General features: G+C 41.9%; 1 protein-coding gene across 2 annotated transcripts in view; it reads right to left on the reverse strand.

The window, feature by feature from the left end:
- Nucleotides 1–1,445: 1,445 nt before the first annotated feature.
- Nucleotides 1,446–24,978, reverse strand: part of LOC122790696 (purine nucleoside phosphorylase) — a 759,528-nt gene continuing 735,995 nt past the window's right edge. For both annotated transcript variants that reach the window (XM_044058237.1, XM_044058239.1), the window contains 5 exons: nt 16,940–17,109; nt 12,134–12,237; nt 10,857–11,032; nt 9,097–9,287; nt 1,446–5,145 (listed from right to left, as the gene is read on the reverse strand). In XM_044058237.1, the coding sequence (XP_043914172.1) occupies nt 4,928–5,145; nt 9,097–9,287; nt 10,857–11,032; nt 12,134–12,237; nt 16,940–17,109 (859 nt within the window). In that variant the 3' untranslated portion in view covers nt 1,446–4,927. The remainder of the gene's footprint in view (nt 5,146–9,096; nt 9,288–10,856; nt 11,033–12,133; nt 12,238–16,939; nt 17,110–24,978) is intronic.

Raw genomic sequence — 24,978 nt, forward strand, 5'->3', positions numbered from 1 at the left:
TATCTCTACTGAATGACTCACTCTCTGACTATGTGGATGTGTGAGAGGTATTATATATATATATATATATATATATATATATATATATATATATATATATATATATAGGTCTCCTGTCAGATTCTAAGTTCAGCTGCTTACAGGATTACATCACCTCTGGTGACCTGACTCTAGTACAATACACACACAGAGCTTTACTAAGACTTGTGGCAGCATCCGAAAGCTATAACACAATTTCAAACTTTTCACCCTTCTAGGGTTCTCTGATTGATCAGTTACAGCAATACAACCTAATGTACATTTATACATTTTTAACACAGTTAACTTTACGAACATATTTTAACACCAGCAATTGTACCAATCAGGGGTGGCCACAGTGGTGCAGTGGTTAGCGTTGCTGCCTGACAGCAAAAAGTTCTCCGGTTCGATTCTCAGCTGGGGTGCCTTCTGTGCTGAGTCTGCATGTCCTCCCTGTGGTCGTGTAGGTCTCCTCTGGGTGCTCTGATTTCCTCCCACATCCCAAAGACATGCAGTAGGTGGACTGGATACTCTAAATTGTCCCTAGGTGCGAGTGTGTGCATGTGTATGCCTTCTGTGGAAGGTTGGGCGCAACTCGACACTGTAAAACTCCACTACCAATCATAAGTGGACAGATGATTAGCTGTGGCGACCCCTAACTGGGAAAAGACGAAAGAAGAAGAAGAATTGTACCAATCAGACAGAAAATCAAATTACAACTTTTTTAAACAAAACTACAGCCATCTGTGTTGACATCTGCGGTAGTGGTGCTGCGGTAGCATTGCCGTCTCACAGCAAGACGTTGTCCCGTTCAATTCTCAGCTAGAGCGTCTTCTGTGTGGAGGCATGCGTGAATGGGCGTGCCTTCGCTGAAGGTTGTGCGTCAGGGCTGGTAACTCGGTGTGTAAAAATCCACTACCAAACATTAGCGGACCGGAGTTCCGCTGTGGCGACCCCTAACCGGGATAAGCCGAAAGACGCAACCACAGCCATCTGTGTTGACATATGTACAGATGTAGTACCCTATTCTTCCTGGCACAGATGGTAGTATCTCATAACATCACAATGTAATACACCTTGATAGTAGCAAATCATCCCCATAACTTGACCCTCCAACAAGGCTCCCCTCTGCCTCACAGTACAGATGACTTGATGTGCTTTGTATGAAATTTTTCCTGCTCAGTAACCAGTTCATAAGCATCGGATGGGTAAATCTCAATCACAAAATGATTTCAATGTGGCGTTGTCCCACTAGTGATCACACCACCTCTTTGCCGCCGTGTACAGTGATAATATCTATCTAAACCCTGAAATTTAAATTCCACAAAACACAAGGCATATTTGATTTAAACATTCCTTATCTCATAAGGGAGCCAGGTACAGCAACTTAAACTGTGAACAATGAAGAAATGAAAAACAAAGACTGATCACATTGTTTAACTTTTTTATTTTTTAGCTACAGATATACCATTAACCTTAAATATATTAATTTATAGCGAATTTTTAAATACAAGCTTTTTAAAAATATAAAACCTTTCATTCTCCAAAGTTGTTACTATACTGGGTGGTGAAAAGTAAAGATGCATAAATAAACTAAATAATTAAGATTTACATTTTTGGTCTTTCTATACACATCAAAAGTGCTTCACTGCATTAGTACCTTAGAAGGCAAAAAAAAAAAAATAAAATTCACAAAACAGTTTAGCTTCACGGAATCACAGGGATCCTGCAGACAGTACTGGAATTTTCGACTAGGAATGCAACACAAACACATATGGACGAAGTAACAGTCACTGGGCAGTTCTGAAATATGTGTGTATTACTCACCTACCTCAGCTGAAAGTGGGAACCTCAGGAAGTTTTTTGACTGAAAGTAACCATGTACATCTGGCTCCAAAGTGACTGCTACCTCATCACAGTTTAGCTGCTGGATGATAACATGCCATCATGCCACTTTAATAATCAGTAAATGTGCCCAATACCAACACTTTCTACCCCATCTAACTCATATGGAATGAAGACAAATGCAGGTCAGCTACAATGGCAGCCCCCATGCAGATTAAGACATATTGGTTAATACAATGCATCTCACATCCAGAATCTCAGTACAGTTTTTTCCTAACAGTTATAAATCTTTTTAAAGGGAAGTTATAAGTCTCAGCACAACAGGTCTGGAACAAAGCTGCAAACAGACTGAATACACAAGTGATAATACAGTTAGCACCCTGCATCTTCTAACCCCTCCAAAATAAATAAGCTAATTAATTCTGATCTGCCATGTTCTGGATAAAGGAAAGTACTTGGGTTGTGCACATTTTCTGTTTGCCACTATGTGGGAATGGTTAAACTGCAGTTTTGAACCACACTGCTCAAAAATGTATGATATGAGAATTTCTGTTAATGAAAACTGGTTTCCCCTGTTACAGTAAGTTTATGAATACAAGCAAAAGGATTTTGTATAGGTATACTGCTAAAATACCGGACACCATTTGTAATCTCTGTTAATTTTGGTTAAAGTCATACAAAGTATGACAACAAAATTTTAAGTGTAAGCAGCAATACAAACTATTGTCATACAAGTGTGTGCTAAATTGTTAGTACATGAAGGTAACTTTTTACAGTGCATGTATACTCTTCACCCCTGCACTTCATCTCATGTGCAAATAATTAAAAAAAAAAAAAAAAAAAAAAAAAACACAGACTACAGTACAACTTCAGCAAATAAAAATGAAACCATACACATATTCTATAAAATTAAAAATATAATAAAACAGTACAGATAAGTGCATAAAACTGCTATACATTACTGAGCTTCTGTACAACCGTTATCAAAATAAGTAATCAAAGATGCATATTATAACCTGCATGGAGTTAAATATATCAGTGATCCTCTGACTACACGAGTACTGGTAACAGGATCAGGAGTCCCCTACCCAAAGTGCACTGAGGGAACGATACAGTTATCCACGTAAAGGAATGAGTGACACATCCTGACGTCTGACTGATAATGGTTCAAAATATTTTTTTATGTAGCAAGCAAAGAAGACAGAAGCAATGCATTAACACAGCATTACTTGTCCACAAAGCTTCCTGCACTGTACGTTCAAGACAGACCATCTATACCAGGCTGACCTGGCATGTCAGTTTTCTTCTATACATCTGCCTCATCCTGCCAAGTAACCTTATACTGTCTCAGTAAGAAATCATTTTTATATGGTATGACACAAGACACACACATGTTACCACAGGATGTGTGGGATAATTTTCTCACTCTAGACGTAATAAAATTAAACACATATACCCCTTATCTCTGCCTAGAAATTGGGGCTTTGCAGTGCTTAAACAAGAAAGACAAAATATGTCTCCCCAGATATTTATACTACATCTGTGCAGATTATCTCATATATCCCGTGTTGATCTTTGTGTATATTGTGGGATATTGTTCAATTTGCAGGAGACCTGTTTGTCAGAGCTAGTTTGCTCAAGATTAACTGACTCAATAAGATACTTACAGTAAAAATGAAACAGAATATTTTATGTAGATGGTAAGCCTGCCCCCCACCTCAATAAATGAAGCAATCCTTTGCATACCCACTTTAATATAAATCACTCTGAAGACTGATGATCCTCGGAGATAAATGAGAAATCCTTTAACATTTCAAAAAGATCTAAGTAGTCAGTCTTATATGGGCTCTGGTGATTCCGCTGTGGTCGAATCCTCTGTCCTTGTATTTGTTATACTAATAATCGGGTTTATTGCTGAGACAAAATAAGGCTAAAACCACAGGAAGATGAACCAGAACTGATGAGGAAAACACAACTGTCAATTCAGGTGGACGTTGATGCCTTCCTGAAAATGGAGTGCAGTGCATACCTTTCAACCTCAGAGCAAAAAAATCTGGACAAAGCCATAAAAATGGTGGCACTTTTTAAATATCGCTCCTATAAACTTAGAAAGTTGACAGAATAATAGGTTTTGCATCAGCATGAATTTTCTCAAGGGTATGAAGTTTGAAACACAAATGTCTCTCGTTTTCTCACTTCAACCCTCAGTGGTTTGCTAGAAAACCATAATTTTATGAGAAACAGACCAAAGATATGAGGCAGAAATCTGGACATTCTGCAAAAATCTATACAGTTGAGAGGTATGGTCACTGCACAGAGGAAGTACACATCTGAATGCTAAGTGTGGAATGCACAGCTTCCACAGGAATGGCCATAAATGCATACTCAATTACATAAGCAAGGATGTTACACTATATATTCCTATCACTCAAACTGCATGAAAACGGATACATGGAATCCCAGTTACACAGACTGGTACTGCCCCCAAGTTCTTCACTCCTCATACCTTATACTGGTCCCCAACACAAAAAAATGTGACTACTTGTTTTGGCAAAAAGCAAGCTGAAAATAGTATTTTTTTATGTTACTGATTTGTTTCTCTTGTTAAGCAAAAGTTTTGCTATTATGCTGTAACAATACAGGCTATGGTTTTCATGTTCTCAAACATGAATGATGTTAACTGTGCTTTATGTCACTGGAGGAAAGTAATTAAGACAGAGAACCAGCTGACTTAATTTGCAGGCCATCGAAGAAAAGTGTTTGGTAAATGTAAACAAGAATCATTTGTGTTCAGACATCAAAAAATCAAGGTTAAAATGAATGCCTTTCTAATATCAAATGTAAGGAATGTCGTACTCATGTGCATATCAGTAATCAGAAACAAACACATCCGCTCCTTCTTAGTCCAGTAAATATATAGCATTTTTAACACTTGCATGAACAGAAAAAGCACCCTATAAAGGGCAAATAGAAGTGCAAGGCTAGTGACCTAGAAGTCAGGACTTGACCCTTCCCACTGTAATTTCAAAGCTCATGCTGGTATTACTGTCTGTTAAGTGTCCTTTCAACAGATATTGTTGTTGCCCTCAATTTTTGCCAACATATTGGACACCAGCTTCTCCAGGATTTTGGCAGCCCGCTTTCCAGTTTCAAGTACCTCCTCGTGGTTGGCTCGCTCCTCACTGTCATAGTCCATCACCACTTTGTTGGTAACAAGAGAAAGGGCAAAGACACGCAGGCCACAATGACGTGCTACAATCACCTCCTGCACTGTACTCATGCCTGAAAAAGAATGAAAGAAATACGAATAAGAGATCAGTGAAAAGGAAACCATCACAACAATCACAAATGGAAAGAAAAATATGGAATGGTTCACAAATTAGGAATAGAGACTCAGACTGGAGTCACTGGTTCCACCTAGTACCTTTATAACCCTAGCGAACACGTAAGATGTTCCCAAGCAGCCAAAGGGTATCCAATATGTCCTCCAGAGCTGTCCTGTATGTCTCCTCACATCAGTTTTCAGACTATGAACTCACTGCCTTCTCAGGACTGCTGCTGTTTACATTCACCATACACTCTGTGAAGAATACACTTTTGGCCCTGAGCCACCATCAACACCATCAAATTCTGCCTGCTTCACCTTACACACCTTTACCGTATTGTTTTAAGTTGCAACTGCCATGCAGATCTGATTAATCACCTTGTATCAGTTAGTTCTGTGTTTGCATGGTATTACGCAAACATTATATTCAAATTGAAAGTTCATTCATTCATTCTCCAATTACCCACTTACTCCAGTTCCGGGGTGCTGGGAAGCCAAAGCCTATCTTAGCATTCAGTAGGTGCAAGGCAATGAAATTAATCCAAAGGTGGATGCAAACACATCAAAGTACATACATAGAACAAAATACACTCCTACTACATCCTATTTGTATGTTTGTGACCCCCCCAAAGCAAGTCATATCACACACAGACACACACACACACACACACACACACACACACACACACACACACACACACACACACACACACACACTTGAACTTGTGCAGCTCACATACTATAATGCCAGTCATTACATTGCATTAATTAATAGCAGAAAGAGTCAATTAGTGAACTACTTAAGACTTTAGAAAAGTACTTTACATTCTTCTCAGTCCTCCACCCCCTTATCACATACACTACTGAACTTCTCTGTGAATTTCTTCTCTATGCTTAAGTTCCCTGGATCTGTAACCCTCTTTGCGAAGTACTGTCATAAATGCAGGGAACAGCGGAGGGGTCTAATCCTCCTCCCTAGTCCTTGTTTTTAGAGTGACGCATTCACATTTCTCCAGCTTCATCACGTGCATCTACATGAGACCTCCTACCTTTTCTCTACATGACCATGTGCATCTACATGAAACTTCATACCTTTTATTTACACGACCATGTGCATCTACATGAAACTTCATAACTTTTCTTTACACGACCATGTGCATCTACATAAACTTCATACCTTTTCTTTACACGGGTATGTGCATCTACATGAAACTTCATACCTTTTCTTTACAGGACCATGTACATCTACATGAAACTTCATACCTTTTCTTTACACGACCATGTACATCTACATGAAACCTCCTACCTTTCCTTACACGATCATATGCATCTACATGATCATAGGCATCTACATGACACTTCCCATGGTTTCTTCATGTGATCTTGTACACTTGCACTATATCTCCCCATCTTTCTTCATGGGATTCTGTGCACATAAATTATATTTTGCATTATATCTTATTGGGATCTCGTGAACCTGTGTGATACCTCCACTGTTTCTTCATGTGATCGTGTACACCTACAGGATATCAATCACTGTGTGGGGAAGTTGAATAAGAGTTGGGGGGTTGGTAAAATGGTTAAAGTGTTTATCTCCCGCACACAAGGTGCAAGGTTTGATTCATACCTTTAAAAGGGAAATTGGCAAGGGCTTAACATGGCCCACAAGGGCCAGCTAGCCTAGTACTTGCCTATGAATGGTTTCTTCATGAATCTTGTGTTCATGTATGTTATTTCCCACTGTATCTTCACGTGATCTTGTGCACCTCAATAATACCTTACCATTTCTTCATGTGATCTTGTACACCTACATGATATCCCTCACTGCTTCGTTCTCTGATCTTGTGCACGTGCATGATAACCCTCACTCTTTCTTTCCCTGATCTTGTGCACCTACATGATATCCATCACTGTTTCTTTCCCTGATCTTGTGCACCTACATGATATCCCTCACTGTTTCTTTCCCTGATCTTGTGCACCTACATGATATCCCTCACTGTTTCTTTCCCTGATCTTGTGCACCTACATGATATCCCTCACTGTTTCTTTCCCTGATCTTGTGCACCTACATGATATCCCTCACTGTTTCTTTCCCTGATCTTGTGCACCTACATGATATCCCTCACCGCTTCGTTCTCTGATCTTGTGCACCTACATGATATCCCTCACGGTTTCTTTCCCTGATCTTGTGCACCTACATGATATCCCTCACCGTTTCTTTCTCTGATCTTGTGCACCTACATGATATCCCTCACTGTTTCTTTCCCTGATCTTGTGCACCTACATGATATCCCTCACTGTTTTTTTCCCTGATCTTGTGCACCTACATGATATCCCTCACTGTTTCTTTCCCTGATCTTGTGCACCTACATGATATCCCTCACTGTTTCTTTCCCTGATCTTGTGCACCTACATGATATCCCTCACTGCTTCGTTCTCTGATCTTGTGCACCTACATGATATCCCTCACTGTTTTTTTCCCTGATCTTGTGCACCTACACGATATCTCACTGTTTCTTTCCCTGATCTTGTGCACCTACATGATATCCCTCACTGTTTCTTTCCCTGATCTTGTGCACCTACATGATATCCCTCACTGTTTCTTTCCCTGATCTTGTGCACCTACATGATATCCCTCACTGTTTCTTTCCCTGATCTTGTGCACCTACATGATATCCCTCACTGTTTCTTTCCCTGATCTTGTGGACCTACATGATATCCCTCACTGTTTCTTTCCCTGATCTTGTGCACCTACATGATATCCCTCACTGTTTCTTTCCCTGATCTTGTGCACCTACATGATATCCCTCACTGCTTCGTTCTCTGATCTTGTGCACCTACATGATATCCCTCACTGTTTTTTTCCCTGATCTTGTGCACCTACACGATATCTCACTGTTTCTTTCCCTGATCTTGTGCACCTACATGATATCCCTCACTGTTTCTTTCCCTGATCTTGTGCACCTACATGATATCCCTCACTGTTTCTTTCCCTGATCTTGTGCACCTACATGATATCCCTCACTGTTTCTTTCCCTGATCTTGTGGACCTACATGATATCCCTCACTGTTTCTTTCCCTGATCTTGTGCACCTACATGATATCCCTCACTGTTTCTTTCCCTGATCTTGTGCACCTACATGATATCCCTCACTGCTTCGTTCTCTGATCTTGTGCACCTACATGATATCCCACAATGTTTTTCTGATCTCTAGTGATAACAGCTGTTATACCCTTTTCATATGACATATTCACATACTTGCATCATCTCAGTGGTCACTGCCCTCCAACATACTGAAATGCTCAGTTTCTTCAGGCAGTGGCTGCTGACAGTGGAAGGGTCAGCCGATTAATGATTTGTGGGGCTTAATGGGAAAGCACAGAAATGTAAACCATGAAAAATACCACACAGTCCCTTGAGGGGAAGTCCATACTCAGCTGTAGCTGCAAGCTTCTAATGCCCCTGGTGTAGCCTCTTGGGGATGAAGAAAGAGTTTACTACATATGCACTGCATGAATATTTCTCCTGACCGGGAATGGTGCTAAAAAGGGCTTCTACCTGCACAATTTTGTGCTTCCAGCTAAGAGTTTAGCAATGAACTGTCCTCTCCACATAAGCAAAATAAGTTTTATTTTATATCTTTCAATGACTCACAAGTTCACATATATTTGCTGTTGCTCCACTAATGCAGACTTATATTTTCAGTCCAAAATGCTTCCAATGGATTAAATCCATGTTTCTACAAACAAGATACTTAACAATACTAAAACAGCGTGCAGTGCAATGAAAAGTAAGATATTTCAAAGTTAAGAAAATGACAGTAGGTTTAAATTTCTGGAAATCTAGTCACTGGTATGCTCCAGATTTCTTTTGAAGTGTTAGAAGAGAAGAACAAAGGGAATCTTACCTACTGTGTCACCACCCATAGCACTCAGCATACGGCATTCGGCAATGGTCTCAAAGGAGGGGCCACCCACCCCACAGTAGATGCCTTCATGAAGGACACTGGAGAAACCAAGTTCATTTCCAAGATCCAGTGCCATTTTCCTGAGATCACGGTCATAGGCATCAGACATGCAAGGGAATCGTTCGCCAAATCTAGGAAAAGATGGGAGAAAGAAAAAAAAAATAACTTCACTAAAAACACCAGTATGTGCAGCATAATAAACAGCAGAGTCAAACCAGAAAGTACCTAAAGAGAAACAATGTCATCTAATGATTGTGTGGCAAAAGGGTCAGCAATTGTACCTAAAGAGAAACAATGTCATCTAATGATTGTGTGGCAAAAGGGTCAGCAATTGTACCTAAAGAGAAACAATGTCATCTAATGATTGTGTGGCAAAAGGGTCAGCAATTGTACCTAAAGAGAAACGATGTCATCTAATGACTGTGTGGCAAAAGGGTCATCAATTGTACCTAAAGAGAAACAATGTCATCTAATGATTGTGTGGCAAAAGGGTCATCAATTGTACCTAAAGAGAAACAATGTCATCTAATGATTGTGTGGCAAAAGGGTCAGCAATTTCTACACTGGGATGAAATAGGCATAGGAATTAAGGGATGTCGAAGCGACACTGACACTTAGATTTAGTACTGTATGTGTGTGTGTCTGAGATTTGTCTTGTGTACTGATAAGTGTAATAACCTGAACTATGCCCCAAACCCTAACTGAACGCAGTTCAGACAAATCTGGTTTGAATGGTGTGGTAGAGGTGGTATGGTTTGTAGATAGCAAAATGAATTTGTTTTCTTTTGCAATGTTTTAATTTTCAGGCATTTCAGTTGTTGGTAAAATGTGTGTGTGTGTGTGTGTGTGTGTGTATGTACACACACTTTTGTCGAGTAACACATACATCGACTGACTATCACACATGTGCCAAGAACCTCAGTTTATGCAATTAATAAATCAACAAATAATACATATGGACTCAGAGATCACACAGCATAAGAGAATGAGCATACTCCCTAAAATCCTGTGAACTGTGCAGTCTCGCACCCCTGCTGACCGACTGTTTAGTCAACTAAATGTGGTTGATTAAACAGATGGTAAGCAAGGATAATTTAGACCAAATGCAGGACTCCTCTCTCTAACTCTCTACACACACACACACACACACACACACACACACACACACACACACACACACACACACACACACACACACACACACAACTTTACTGTATATACACTAGTATATTTTCATGTGTAAAATGCACAGTTTCAAGTACATAAATCTGAATAAATGCAAAGTTATTAATGAACCTGTACTGGTAGGCTGAACTTCCCCCACCTCTTTAAGAAAAGCATTAAGACTGTGCACTTATATGATTAAATATACAGTCTTCAAGCACTGACGCCTAGTCAGAACGGAGACTTTACATCATTGTGAGATGTGCCACTATGCACCTAATTATCTTTTATCTAATCTGTGAACCTATTAAGCAACATTTTGTTGGGAGGTTGGCCTAATGGTTCAGGTGTTTGCCTTACAAATACAAGGTGCAAGGTTTGAGTCTCACAAGGGATAACTGGCTAAGCTTAAAATGGCTCGCAAGAGTAGTTAGCCTAGTACTAATTTATGAACCTATGGAATTTCAATGAATGAAAATTTAAATTTCACATTCTTTCGCAGTAATTAAACACAAGTCAGAACTGTTCATATTAACCTGCTTTCATTTGGCCCACAAAGTGGGTTATTCCCTGCCAGGCCTGGCATGTTGATGTGGTCTTTGATTACCATAATGTCGCCCACTTTGAAGTCTCTGTTCAGACCACCTGCAGCATTAGTTACTATCAGGGTCTCAACCCCAATCAGTCGAAAGATACGAATAGGAAATGTGACCTAGATGAAGAAAAGAAAAATACAAATTTAAGTTAAAAAAGGCACCACTTTACCTTCATCAGTATAAGCTTCCTTTAAAAGTGACCCTATTAGCTTTACAAATAGGGCACAGCAGGTTGCAGTTAAAGAAGAAAACAGACTTAACACATTTCTTATACTCTTCTATGACTCCCGAATTCTTCTTTTTCGGTTCAGCTATGTCTTGCCACAGATGTCACTCTCAAAAGAAAACATAGTTTCTTAAAGTTGGGGCAACATCCACCCCAATCCTTTTTAGTTGCAAATATTGCTTCCTGCTGTGACAATAATCTAGCCAAGATGTCTAGTGAAGAATTTTTCTCTTCACAGAAACCCCTATACAGCAGAATGTATTTTTAAGACAAAGGCACAACAGTTTTTGCTGCCTGAAAGCTGGCCTTTTGGATTTTTAGGTGAATGTGTTCCGGTGACTAATCTGAATTCTGCAACAAATGCACAGGTTCTTATTTCATTTCATTCCTTGATGATCAAACAGAATCTATACTAAAAGAGCCATGCAGTTTTACAATTTCATTGAAAATTAAAAGTAAGTATGCCTTACTGGGTACTAAAACAGCTCAGACAAGAAGTGAAACAACTCCATGTGACTGCCTCGACCCATGAAAAACCAATATGGAGCAGCGGACAGAAAGGAAGTTTCAATCAAACTGTTTAAATTTCTTTTAAGCAGGGAACAAACATTGCACACCTTCCTTACAGGGAGCCCCCTATTCCTTCTCACTATTATAACTAATACCAAGGTTGTTGCAGTTCAGTTTACTTAGCCAATCCAGACTGTACAAAATCCTTTATATCACTGCTTTGACATCCAGTGTGGGCTGTGAGTAAATGATTCCTCCGCAGTTTCTTTTGTCAACATGATTTTAAAACCACTGGGTCTGACTTACTTATATTTTAAAGGACACAGTTCTGGACCAGGTAAAAAAAAAAAACTATAGGATATTTCATGTCTTGCATACTAATGTGAATAGAATCTGATAAGATAAAGTAAGTAACTGACAAATCAGTTAGGAACAAGAAAATAATTTATAGCTAAAGTTTCTTTCATTAGACATTGCTTACCTTCCATAGTGGATATCCTTCATAGAAGTGAAAACGGCCTTGCATGCACACACATGACTTTCCATTTAACTTTCCAAAAACTAGGCGACCAGCATGGCCTGGAACTGTGACACAAAATGACCATGTTAGTGTAGCAGTTTTAGTGTGGGAATGACATCACACACACAAAGTATATGCACATAAATGCACATGCTCATATATGAATACACACACACACACACACACACACACACACACACACACACAAAAATCAGCACTGAAAACAAAACAGGTGATACGGATGCCTAATGGACTCGAATGATTTTACAGGACTGTAAAATATACAGATTATGATAAAATATACACACATAATGGAGTAAAAGAGTTGGCAGACAAGCATTATCAACACAGATAAGAAAAAAGGTGTGGAAATACTGTAAGGGAAGAGTTATTGGATCCTATTGGATCCAGTTCCCTACACAATGATTAGCTTTAGATCCTTTCAACACAAAGTCCAGTTCTCATCAACGCCCCCACAACACTCTTCAGTGTAGGTCAAGCATGTCTACATTCGGTCTTGCAACCATTTCCTCCTTGCCAGCACCCAGCTTTAATTCTCCCTAGGAGAGCTACAGTAGCCAAACCTGGGGTAAATTTTTAAACACTCATCTAATCAGCCAGGTCTGACCCTGCTTAATTTGAAGGGGAAGTCTATTCTGTGTAGGGTGGGCTGTATCAGTATTTTAATTTATCTGCTGGGGAAGATTTAGATTACGTTTTGGTGGAACTAACTTGAGTTAAGCAGATACAAGAGATCCAGGTGCGCTGGGGCATGAAAGGCAAGGTACAGAGCTCCCCTAAGGAGTCTATAAAGGCAAGGTACAGAGCTCCCCTAAGGAGTCTATAAAGGCAAGGTACAGAGCTCCCCTAAGGAGTCTATAAGATTCTGAATAAAGGGACAGTGCTTCCAGCGGTTTCAGGTACATTACTTTTTTTTAATCAGTGATTTTCTTATTTAGGAACCTCTGATGTGTCTAATGAGGTACACAATTATTGGCCTAATCAATATTTGAGTATAAAGGGTTGCTGACCTCTTTGGATCGTGACGATATTTCTTTGACAATTAGCTGTTTTATACAGAAAGACTTCCTAACTACCGTCAGTACATCATGATCAAAGGAGAGGGAAAGATCAGACCAAGTTCCAAGGTCCCTAACATTCTCATTTTGATGTGGGGTATTGTCTGGGTAGAGGGTGTCTACCAAATTTCACAACATTGCACTTTTTTTGCATTTAACTCAAGACCACTTTTAGTATACCAATTATTAACAAGATGTTCCAGCTGAATGGTTTGGGCATCACAGCGAGTCCTGACAATGACTTCAACTTTAGAGCAGTCTGCAAACTTGGTTAGTCAGTGGTCTTGGTACTTGGTTTGATGATCACAAAAGTAAATGCCAAACGAAAGAGGTTCCAGCACTGAACCTTGCAGGGTAGCACTGGTCATCTTCACATTCTGTAATGAGGCACGTACCACCCACATTGTGTGGGTTCTGTCTTTTAGCCAATCTGATATCCATCTTACCACATAGTGAGCTATCTGTAATGCATTAAGCTTAATGAGTATGCTAGCACTAGGGATGGTGTCAAATGCCTTGGCCTGGTCAATGTACACAGTGTGAAAAAGATGACCGCTATTAACAGTCTATGCTACCCTTTTGAAGATGTTAACCAAATTCATTACACAGGATCTTCCCTTCACAAAGCCAAAGTACTAAAGGTGGGGCATGATGAGATTTTTGATATCATCACTTTACCAGGGCAGTGATAACATGTCTTATGGCTTTGCAAATGAGACTTACCAGGCAGATGGGCCTATAATTCCCACGGTCAGTGGTAGACCACCTTCATGGAATGGCATCATTACTGCTGACTGTCAATCCTTAGGGACAATGGCTGTGGCCAAACTCAAGCTGAAGAGTTTATGGAATGGCTCCGACAGGACTTGTTTAGTACTGTTTATTAAACAGTCAGGTATAGTGACAGGTGCTATGGAGGAAGTACTTTCCGTCTTGGAATGCACCTTTAGTGATTGGGGGGGGGGTTGTGAGATTCAGTGATAAGTGGGCTTTGGATAGTCATATCTGGATAAAATCTGCACTGAATTTGTTTGCAATACTGGCAGTGCCTTCTGGGCCAGAGTGCATGACACCAATCTGAATATGTTCAGTGCAATGTTGGGTGTTATTTCTCAGTTTCCTAATGTAGATAAAAATGGATTTGTAACCGTTTTTAGTTTCAGATGCTACTTTAGTAGCCCTAATAGTATTTTTCAAGATTCGTGTCATATTTCTGATATTACCCTTGTATGGTGACCTTTTACCTACTGTACTCTTTAAAGAGTTTGTTTTGTCCTTTTACTGTAGTTTATTTATGTTGGGGGACCACCAGAGGGGTTTATTTTTTAATTTTGTACTACATTTAGATCTGGCTGGGACTACCAGCTCTATATTTTTATCTAAGTAGGCTTCAACAAAGATGTTTCAAATATCAAATACCTCTTAATAAAGCTTTCCAGCAGTCCTCCAAGCTGTGAGCTGCAACCTCTTGTTGTCATGTACACTACTTTTGAAAAAACCCAACCTCCTTAACTCAGGTAATTACCCCAGAGTACTTCAAAGTTCCAGGGAGTTATCTCCATGGAGACCACCATCCTCAGAGTTAATTTTCTGTCACCACCCTTCATATGATTTAGAACCTTTTTTATCTTCAGTCAGTAAACTGTGCCCAAGCAATCCGTATCTTTATAGCGAAGGAGTCATCATCTGCCTGAAAAGAGTAATAATCACTACTTCTTCTATGCGTCCAACTCAGCCTATGTATCCCAGCATTATCCCTAACTGTCTCTGCTATTTAGTTCATCTGATATGACTAGGTCGCTTGTTCTGTTGTTGCCATTGTTTTGGTAGTAACACAGTATTTATTGCTCGTGTTTTGTTTCTCAGTTGGATTTGCAATTTGCAGTAAATCTTATGTGTTAGAGCTGCACTGTCAACCCTGCTAAACAGGACATTTTTGCAAAGGCAGAATGGAGGTCAACCTCTTCAGTTATGGCACAGCTATTTACTCCTTACATCACCACCTCCTACAGACACCTGCAGGCCACGTCACCACCTCCTACAGACAGGCCACATCACCACCTCCTACAGACACCTGCAGGCCACATCACCACCTCCTACAGACACCCGCAGGCCACGTCACCACCTCCTACAGACAGGCCACATCACCACCTCCTACAGACACCTGCAGGCCACATCACCACCTCCTACAGACACCTGCAGGCCACATCACCACCTCCTACAGACACCTGCAGGCCACATCACCACCTCCTACAGACACCTGCAGGCCACATATTACCATTTCCCAAAACAGCAGCAGCCCAAGTGGCACTTGACACTGATATGTGCCGATCAACACTTTTCATGCACTCACAACTCATATCATTAAAATCCATAGACAAGCGCAGCCCAAACTGAATCCTCTGATAGACACTTGCAATTCTTGATACAATCCATCACAGCAGTCCACATCAATATTTGTCAAAGGCAAGGCCACTAAAGAAGGGACTATGGAGGTACGCTGTTACCACCCAACACAGCAGTCCACATCAATATCTCTCAAAGACAAGGCCACTAGGAAAGGGACTACAGAGGTACTGTGTGTGCATCTGAAGATCTGCCCAGTAAGCTATAACATACATGTATGTGGTGTGTATCCCAGCACATCAGGCACAGAGGGAGTGTCTTAGTGGGACATATGTGCTGTCAGATTCCTGTCCAACTTTATGACTGCAGGCAAAACCATATCCCTGGACATACTGCAGGTATCACACAAGATATCCCAAGTATGTAGGTCTAAAAACACCTTCACTTTCAAGGGACTGTACTTGTATATTCAGTCAAAGCACCCACTGTCAATGAGTTTTCAGCATTTATATGGTGGACTGTACAAAATTCATTCCAATGTGTGTTTGTTAGTTTGTGCAAGTGATGGTCTCTTTCTACATATTGCACTATTACTAAATTTTTCCATATCACAATGTTACTCACAGAAACTAAGATCCAAGTATATACACATAGACTACACATTTTAATCTATGAACTTTTTTTTACCCCTAGGCTGTGTGGTCAGAGTTTGGAGCACTTCTGACTCCAAACATGTAAAGGAGTTTTAAAGCATGCATAACGGTCTAAGCAGCAAAGCTACCTCAGAGTACAGCATGAACGTGATCCGGGGGCAATCTAGGTCAAACACAATCCGGCTCTCATCATCTGCCAGTCAGAAAAGGACAGATCTACCTCTCAGATGCTCTGCAATGCTCCAAAATGCATCACAAAACTGGAATGATCTGCACACATTTTATGAACTTGTCTTTGCATTACATGAAAGTGATCAAGGCAGCCTGCTGACAACAGTACATTTTGCTGAAAATGCAGTGTATTCTACTTTGACTCTTCAAAATCTGCAAGGGCAGCATACAGCTAGGAAAAAACAATATTGCAAACACCTGCACTTAAATAAATAAGCTGTATTTAATAACAAAATGATCCCGCAGGTGACTATAACATAACAAGCATTAACTATTCGCCAGCATCAATAATCTGATAACATAAGGATAGTGTTTAAATGATTAACAATAACAGAAAATGAGAATTTCAGTAAGCATTCCGTAACTAATTCAAATCAAACATCCAAGAACACTTCTGTCTCTTGACGCTGAAGTAGTCAGTAAAATAAAACCAGTGATAACAGCAGTATGCAGCCTACCTGTGCTGTGTGGGAAGTTGGGAATGTCACTGTAATTAAAGGCGGTTTGGTCCTTCAGGGTATCTGCCAGTCCTCCCAGCCCTGAACCACAAATGATGGCCACAGTCGGGCGGTGCTCTGTATTTGCCAGCAGCCAATCAGCTGTCTCCTGGTACTGCTCATATGTGCATCTACAAGAGAAAACAGAACCAATATGTTACTTGGGTCATGAGTGGCATTATACATGGTCAGGCTGCAGTACGTGACTCTACACAGTAATCTTCTAGAACTGGGACCATTAGCTCATTCCAACACTAAGTCCTGCAATTATTGATTGATTAGGAAATGACTGACCAGGGTGAGCAAAGGTGGGAATGTGTATAATGCACTTCACTCATATTATATCATCTAGACATACAGATTTCTGATTGTTTCATGACACGCTACTGTACACATGCTATTCTTACACTGTGTTGCTTAGTGATTCATTCTACCTTAGCAATATCTCTTTAAATATAAGAGCATGTCTCTGTACTTTGCACCCAGCAGTTACAGTAATCATTTCTTTAACAGAAACATCTCATCAGAAAACAATCATCAACCTTAAAAAGCTTATATACTTTTAAATATTTAATCAACTATGAGCATGGAATAAGAGAAATTAAAAGGGATACTTGAAGCTGTGTGGATACTGGAAAATACATAGAAAGGCAATAGATTACTAGTAGATAAACTATATAATGGGACGACCCAGGAACAACACAAAGGATATATATTTTACTCAGATAGGGGTAAACGCATAAAATAACGACCCCCCCTTGAAAAAAATACAGTAGCATTCAACACTGCAGGAGATGATCTGTACCTTAGGGAATAAACACTCATGCTAATGGTCAGTGTTGGCAATATTTTTGTCTAACATCACAATCAACTTTTCTAAGCCACTGCCTGGCATACAAGTCCAACGTCTCTAAATTAACTGGAAGTCATAAACAATCAATGGCTGTGTATGCTTTATAAATGTCAAAAACATGTAGTGGAAATAGAAGTTATGTTCTTACCATAACGTTCCATGTTAGTTGTCTTCTTCTCGCCTTCTTCTTGCTGGATGGGTTCGGAGCCGACCTCGGCTCCGACTCGGCCACTCTAAAAGCTCGAGAGTTGGTTCCACCGGCTCGAGGCTCCCCTTATATCCCACAATGCTAGGCGAGAGTTACCTCAGATCTCGTTTGTAAGCTAACCCCAGCTTATAATAGTAACAGAATAACTGTAAAAAAGAATCCACCTCTAACAACAGGAAGAAAGAAGGGTGACCTACCTCCTGAACCAGGAAATATGCATAATAGCATATGTCTAAGAAAGAGGTGGTAGAAAGAGAGGTCACAATCACAACTCCTCTAGGTCTGTACAGGCCAGTGGAAGGAGGGTGGGGCTTAAGAAGAAGGCGAGAAGAAGACAACTAACATGGAACGTTATGGTAAGAACATAACTTCTATATGTTAAGTTGTCTATCTCGCCTTCATTCTTGCTGGATGGGACCGCGTCCCTAGCATCTTGTCCCGGGTGGCCTAACGGAACAGACTCCTGAGAACAGTGGAACCAAAGTTAGCTCTATGCCTAGAAGCTAAATCCAACTTATAATGAGAAATGAAAGTGTGAGGAGTAGCCCAAGTAGCCGCTGCACAAATGGTGTCAATAGGCAGTCTGTCTTGGAAGGCTAAAGAAGTAGCCAAAGCTCTGGTGGAATGAGCCTTAGGTTTATCAGGCAGCTTTTGATGTCTAATCTCATATACAAGGGAAATCAATGATGTTAGCCATCTGGATAATGATACCTTTGAAACTGAAAGTCCCTTTCTGCTCTCCGCATAGGAGACAAACAACTGATCAGATTTTCTGAACTGTTTAGTTCTATCCAAGTAGTACCTCAATTGACGGTGAACATCCAGGCAGTGTAATTTTTGTTCAGACCTATTGGAGTATTCTGGAAAAAAGACTGGTAGATCAATGCTTTGATTCAGATTTGAAGTCGAGACCACTTTAGGCAAAAAGGACGGGTTAGTTCGTAAGGATACTCTGTCCTTATGAAACAAAAGATAAGGAGGACGACAGCTGAGTGCTTGAAGCTCTGAAACTCTTCTAGCTGATGTAATAGCTACCAGAAAAAGAGTTTTCCATGATAATAATTTTAAAGAACAGGAGACTGCAGGTTCGAAGGGGAAGAATCAAAGAAGCAAGAACTAAATTTAGGTCCCAAGGAGAAGGAGGATTTCTTATAGGAGGTCTGAGAAGAAAAACTCCTTTCAAAAAGGCTTTGCAGAGTTTGTGGGACATTAGGGCAGATTCAGAAATACCCACATGAAAGTTAGAAATAGCTGCCAATTGAACTTTAAGTGTAGAGGAGATGAACCTGCATGGAAGAGTTCAGCTAGAAAATCAAGGACTAGTTGGATGGAAGCAGTGAAAGGATCTATGTCCTTTCCTTGAGCCCAATATGTGAAGCGTTTCCACTTACTCAAATAAATCTTTCGAGTGGAAGATTTATGGGAAGCTATCAATATATCTCTAACAGAGTGAGATAATTGAGGAAGCCTGGCTAAGGTTGGAACTGGAGGAACCAAGCAGTGAGGTTCAGAGAGGGGAGGGAGCGATGAAACTGACCCGACTGATGGATCAAAAGATCTGGAACTAGGTCCAGATTCCACGGTCGCTCAAGAGAAAGCGATGTAGAAAGGGGAACCACACTTGTCGAGGCCAGTAAGGAGCAATGAGGATCAATGAGGCCTTCTGAGCGATAGCTTTCTGTATTACTTGAGAGATTAGTGGGAAAGGAGGAAATGCATACAGAAGTCCCGGGGCCAAACTTGGACTAGGCGTCTCTGCTGGGTTGGCCTGGTAAAGGGAATAGAGTGAAATATTCTCTGCACTTGCTGTTTTGGGGAGTAGCAAAAGATCGCAGCAAGGCTGACCCCACTTGAGAAAAATTTCTCTCACTACAGAGTCTTTCAGAGACCACTCGTGAGGCATGAGTATAGCTCTGCTCAACTTGTCCGCAATATGATTGGACTTCCGGGGATGTGCGTTGCTATCAGAAACCGCTGAGAAGAAATCGCCCATTGCCACAGTCTGAGTGCTTCTCGACACAGGGGTATGATCTGGTTCCGCCTTGTTTGTTGATGTACCACACTACAGACATATTGTCTGTCTGGATTGCAATTGTTCCCAAGGGAAGAGAGTCTTGAAGGGCTTGCAACGCTAAAAGCACTGCTCTCATCTCCAGAACATTTATGTGCAAGTGGCATTCGTTTGGTTGCCATGTGCCCTGGACTGTCCTGCCCTGATAATGCCCCCACCCGATCAGGGAGGCATCCGTTGTCAGAGTAGCAACCGGAGGAGGTGGAACAAAGGGTCTTCCGACAGGAGCTGCGGGAAGACATCCACCACATGAGATGCTTTTGCACGCTTGCGTGATCATAATGGTGTGAGACATTGGAAGTTCCTGGTATGACCATTGAGTAAAAGCATCCACTGAAGGATCCGCATGTGGTATCTGGCTAATGGAAGCAGAGGTATGGCGCTGCCATAATTCCCAACACCTTTAGAACTAACCTGGCTTTGATTCTGTTGTTGTTGAGAAGGAGTGATACCAATTTGTGAATGTCTGATATTCTCTGATGTGTTAGCCTTGCAGACATATTTATTGTATCTAGATTTGCGCCTATGTAGGTAATAGTACGACAAGGCGACAAAACAGACTTTTCGCAATTTATTGAAATACCCAGCTTTTGACAAGCGAAAAGTGTAATCTCTGGCCATCAGAAGGAGATGCTTGGTGGGAGCTGTGAGGAGCCAGTCGTCCAAATATGGAAACACCTGGAATCCTTGTCGTCTCAGGTGAGAAGCTACCACTGCCATGCATTTGGTAAACACCCGGGGGGCAGTGGTGAGACCAAAGGGCAGGGCCCTGAACTGAAAATGACTGGTTCCCAGCCTGAAGCAGAGGAATCTTCTGGAGCGTCTGTTCATCTTTATGTGATAGTACGCATCCCGAAGGTCTATAGAGCACATCCAGTTTCCTTTGCCCAAAAGGGGAAGGATGGATTGCAGCGTGACCATCCGAAATCTTGTTTTCTTGACTGATTTGTTCAAGACACTGACATCCAAAATTGGTCTCCAGTCCCCTGTTTTCTTTGGAACTAAAAAGAACCTCGAGTAGATTCCGGATCCTTGCTGGTCTGCTGGAACTGGCTGAATTGCTCTTTTTGCAAGCAGTTTTGAAATTACCAAAACTTCTAGATCCCTTTGAGCGGGTGGAACATCTGGAAGGGATATTTTTGACTGATTTGGAAGCGAAGAAAGGGGATAGAATAGCCTTCGAAATGATGGACTGTACCCATTTGTCTTGAGTCAGGGATAGCCAGGCTTCTGGGTACAGTGACAATCTTCCCCCGACTGCCTCCGAAGATGGGCAGTCGGGCAACACCTCAGGGATGCTGAAAGGGCTTGTCAGGAAAGGCTTCCCGATTGCCCTGGTTCTGCGGGCCCCTGCCCCTAGGGCGGCGTCTACCATTGTTATTCCCACCTCTGCCTCTGGTGGGAAAACGACTCTGTGCATCAGGCGAAGTCCCTTGAGATTGTTTACGGAACCACATCTTTCCACCTTTCTGGCCTTTGGGGTAAGGCCTGGAAGGAGTAGAAAAACGGACTCCGACGGCAGAAAGGGTCTTGCCATCAGTCTCGCACCTAGTCAAGGTTTCTTTCACTTGAGGACCAAAGAGATGATCCATCAAGCGGGGAGTTCGTGAAAGACGTCTTGAAGGGGTCCATAAAATTGCATAGCCGCATCCAGGCATGCCTACGTAAGGCCACACCTGTCCCTGCGGCTCTGCTCGCTCCATCAGCCGTAAGACAGAAGGCATGGAGGAGTTGGTTATGGAATTAAGGGTAGCCAGCTGCGTGTTCATCTTATCTTGAAACCCGCAGCTGTAGGGTCCTTTAACATTTCACTCGCTTCCTTGATCAAGTCCCTTTGAAGGCGAGTAAAATGGCACAGGTAGTTCAGCGACGCATGGTAAATGTCGCTGGCGAGAACATCCGCTTCCCGTACCTATCCATGGACCTAGATTCCTTGTTAGGTGGATGGACAGGTACTGAAGGATCAGCTAGCTCCTTCTTAGTGGCAGCAGCTACCACCATAGCATCCACAGAAACTCCTTTTGTTAAAATTGTTTGTCTGCTGGAGCTGTTATGAACTTGGAGGGTCTCCTGGGAGTGGGGTCCACTGAATCAGGAGCCGTCCATGCCTTCTTAGCAACCACCTGCATGAGGGGGTGAAGGGGGACACCCAGGAGGTGGAAGGACAAGAGACAACACCCTCAAGATACACAGATTCGTCCTCCGAAGGGTTGAGGGCTGGCCAATTTCCCCTCTGTTTCAGGATCTCCAGAATGTCTGCAAATGAGACATCTTCAGAAGGGGAACGGGGAACCCTCAGAATCATCCAAATCTGTGTCTGGCGTGATGGACTCAGGTGAGTCAATGTGTTTCCTCTTACACTTCCTCTTCCGAGGGGCTCTTCTGCCAAATCAGGAGAGGCCTCGGAAGAGGATGAAATCCCACAGGGGCTCCTGAGGAGCTGGCTCTCTGCGGTCCGGGATGAGGGAGTGAGTCGACTTAGCCTGAGGCACCATAGAGGGAGGGGCGGACGGAGCCGACTGTGGAGTAGAGCCAGGCTCTAACACACTCCGCATGACCTCGAATGCACCCCTGTCAGGCAGAGCCAGAGGTCCCGCTCCGAAGCTAAGAACCTCCCTCGGCACCGACAGTGATGGCTCCGAGGCCGATGTCGGAGCCGAACTCACGAGAGGGAGAGGGGGGTCGGACAAGGGTCCGATGCCACTCACCCCCTCGAGCCGACGAGGAAGTCCGGCGCCGAGATTCTTCCAAGGAAGAAAGCGGAGCCGACGCGGAGCGAAGACAATTGTATCGGCTCCGACGCAATCACAGTCTCGGTTCCGACACGACCCGGCTCCGAGCTCAAGAGAGTCGAAGGAGGAATATGTTGATGGACCGGGGCAGACATCGACTGATGAGTCGGGCTCTGAAGCATCTGGGCCAGTGCCTCGGACTTAAGTAGTCGACTCACTACCCTCTGAAGGTCATGATCCGACAGCCTCGATGACCTAGAGGAGTGAGATCTTTGGCTCCGTTCAGACAGCAGGGGAGATCCTGGAGCCGAATGAACGGAGCCAAGAGATGGTGACCTGGACCTCTTCCTGGTTGTCGGCTCCGAAGGTCTGGTCGGAGCCGACACGGAACTCTACTACCTCGGCTCCGCCGAGCCGAGGGGCCACAGAAACTGTGGACTGAGACTTATCGGCTCCAGCGGAGCCGATGAAGGCAGAGGTTGAGAAACCTTAGGTCTCGGCTCAGTTGCGGGCGAAGACCTAGATGCCTTAGAGGGCTTCCCTGTTGAAACAGACAGGGAATCCTCTGGCTTGAGTAAGCCTCTGAAAATCAATTTATTCTTTCTTTCCTGCAGGACCCTGGGGCTGAAGCCATGGCACACAGCACAGGAGTCTTGGAGGTGCAAAGGCCCCAGACAATAGACACAAGAAGTGTGAGCGTCTGTCAGAGACATTTTCTGACAGCACGCATCACACTTCTTGAATCGAAGACCTTTGCTTCTTTGGACATTTTTTTATTTGAACAGGTGTACACAAACACGCACACAAACACACTAGTTACACCCTGTCAAATTAAATTATAATAAAAGCAGTACTAGGATTTTAAAATAAAATAATGCACACACACTCCACTAGGGAAGGAAAGGCCTATAGGCCCAAGGGAAGAACCTAAGGTTCTTGAGGGAAAAAAACGGAAATTTTTTGGAAGGGAATAAAAAGTTTCCTAAACTACACTAAACTAAGTAAATATTTTAAATTAAAGGGGATTTTAAAGACTAATTTCAACAAGAAATAGTACTCACCAAGAACCGGTAGAAAAACCAACCTCGAAGCTGTAGCGGCAAACGAGATCTGAGGTAACTCTCGCCTAGCATTGTGGGATATAAGGGGAGCATCGAGCCGGTGGAACCAACTCTCGAGCTTTTAGAGTGGCCGAGTCGGAGCCGAGGTCGGCTCCGAACCCATCCAGCAAGAATGAAGGCGAGATAGACAACTTAACATCCACTTTTTAGTATAACAGAATAAGTTAGTTACAAGCTGTGTGTGCAACAGACAAAAAATAAATAAGCAAATTTGAGACTAACAGTTGATATATGAAAAATGCTAAATGGGTAAAAAAACCTGCAAAAAACTATTTTTAGTTTAGTTAATAATCAGGTAAGATTCAAAATGTACAATATAAATTTTCTAGCACAATTATGGATAGGTTATACTGTCATGCAGTCATTCAGGACACTGAGGAGGGTTATGACACGCAGACCCGATTTTAATAGGTGTGCCAAACCAATTCACAGCTTCAAACGGCAGAGTTGCCAGCAAATGGCCTGCATAGCTCTTACATTAATTACAGTTCAAATTACACCCATAAACATTTTTTTTCTTCCTCAGCCTCAAAGAAATATTTAATGTCCTTTTTGTGTGTGGTATTTCTCGCATTAAAATTAACTTAGACCCTTAAACTATACCATCCTGTTTCAATCCGATATTAACTCACTACAGCCGAGTGATGCCTCCAGGTGCTTCTGCAGTTACATCCTTAAGAAGCCTCTAGGCATCAAATATTACTTGTTCATATTTGCATAAATAATTCCAAAACCATGCTACTTATAAAGTATTGAAAAATATATTCTTAAAGGTTGCACAATGGCAAACACAACTGTATTGATATTTGACCTGTGTAGTGCAGGTAAAGTGATATTGTTATTCAAATAACATTTATATTGTCACAAATTTCATGTTTTTTTTTTCTAACTATCTCAACAACCAAGTAACAGACAGAACTGCTTAGCATCATATGAAAGCTCTCATCTGGGTGAACAAAATACTGCTGACCATATGTAACTTGAAAGGTTGCTGAGATATTGCAAGTTGTTTACA

This window comes from Protopterus annectens, chromosome 16.part0 (genome assembly GCF_019279795.1).
Source record: "Protopterus annectens isolate FY-2018-M chromosome 16.part0, PAN1.0, whole genome shotgun sequence".
Lineage (NCBI taxonomy): Eukaryota > Metazoa > Chordata > Ceratodontiformes > Protopteridae > Protopterus > Protopterus annectens.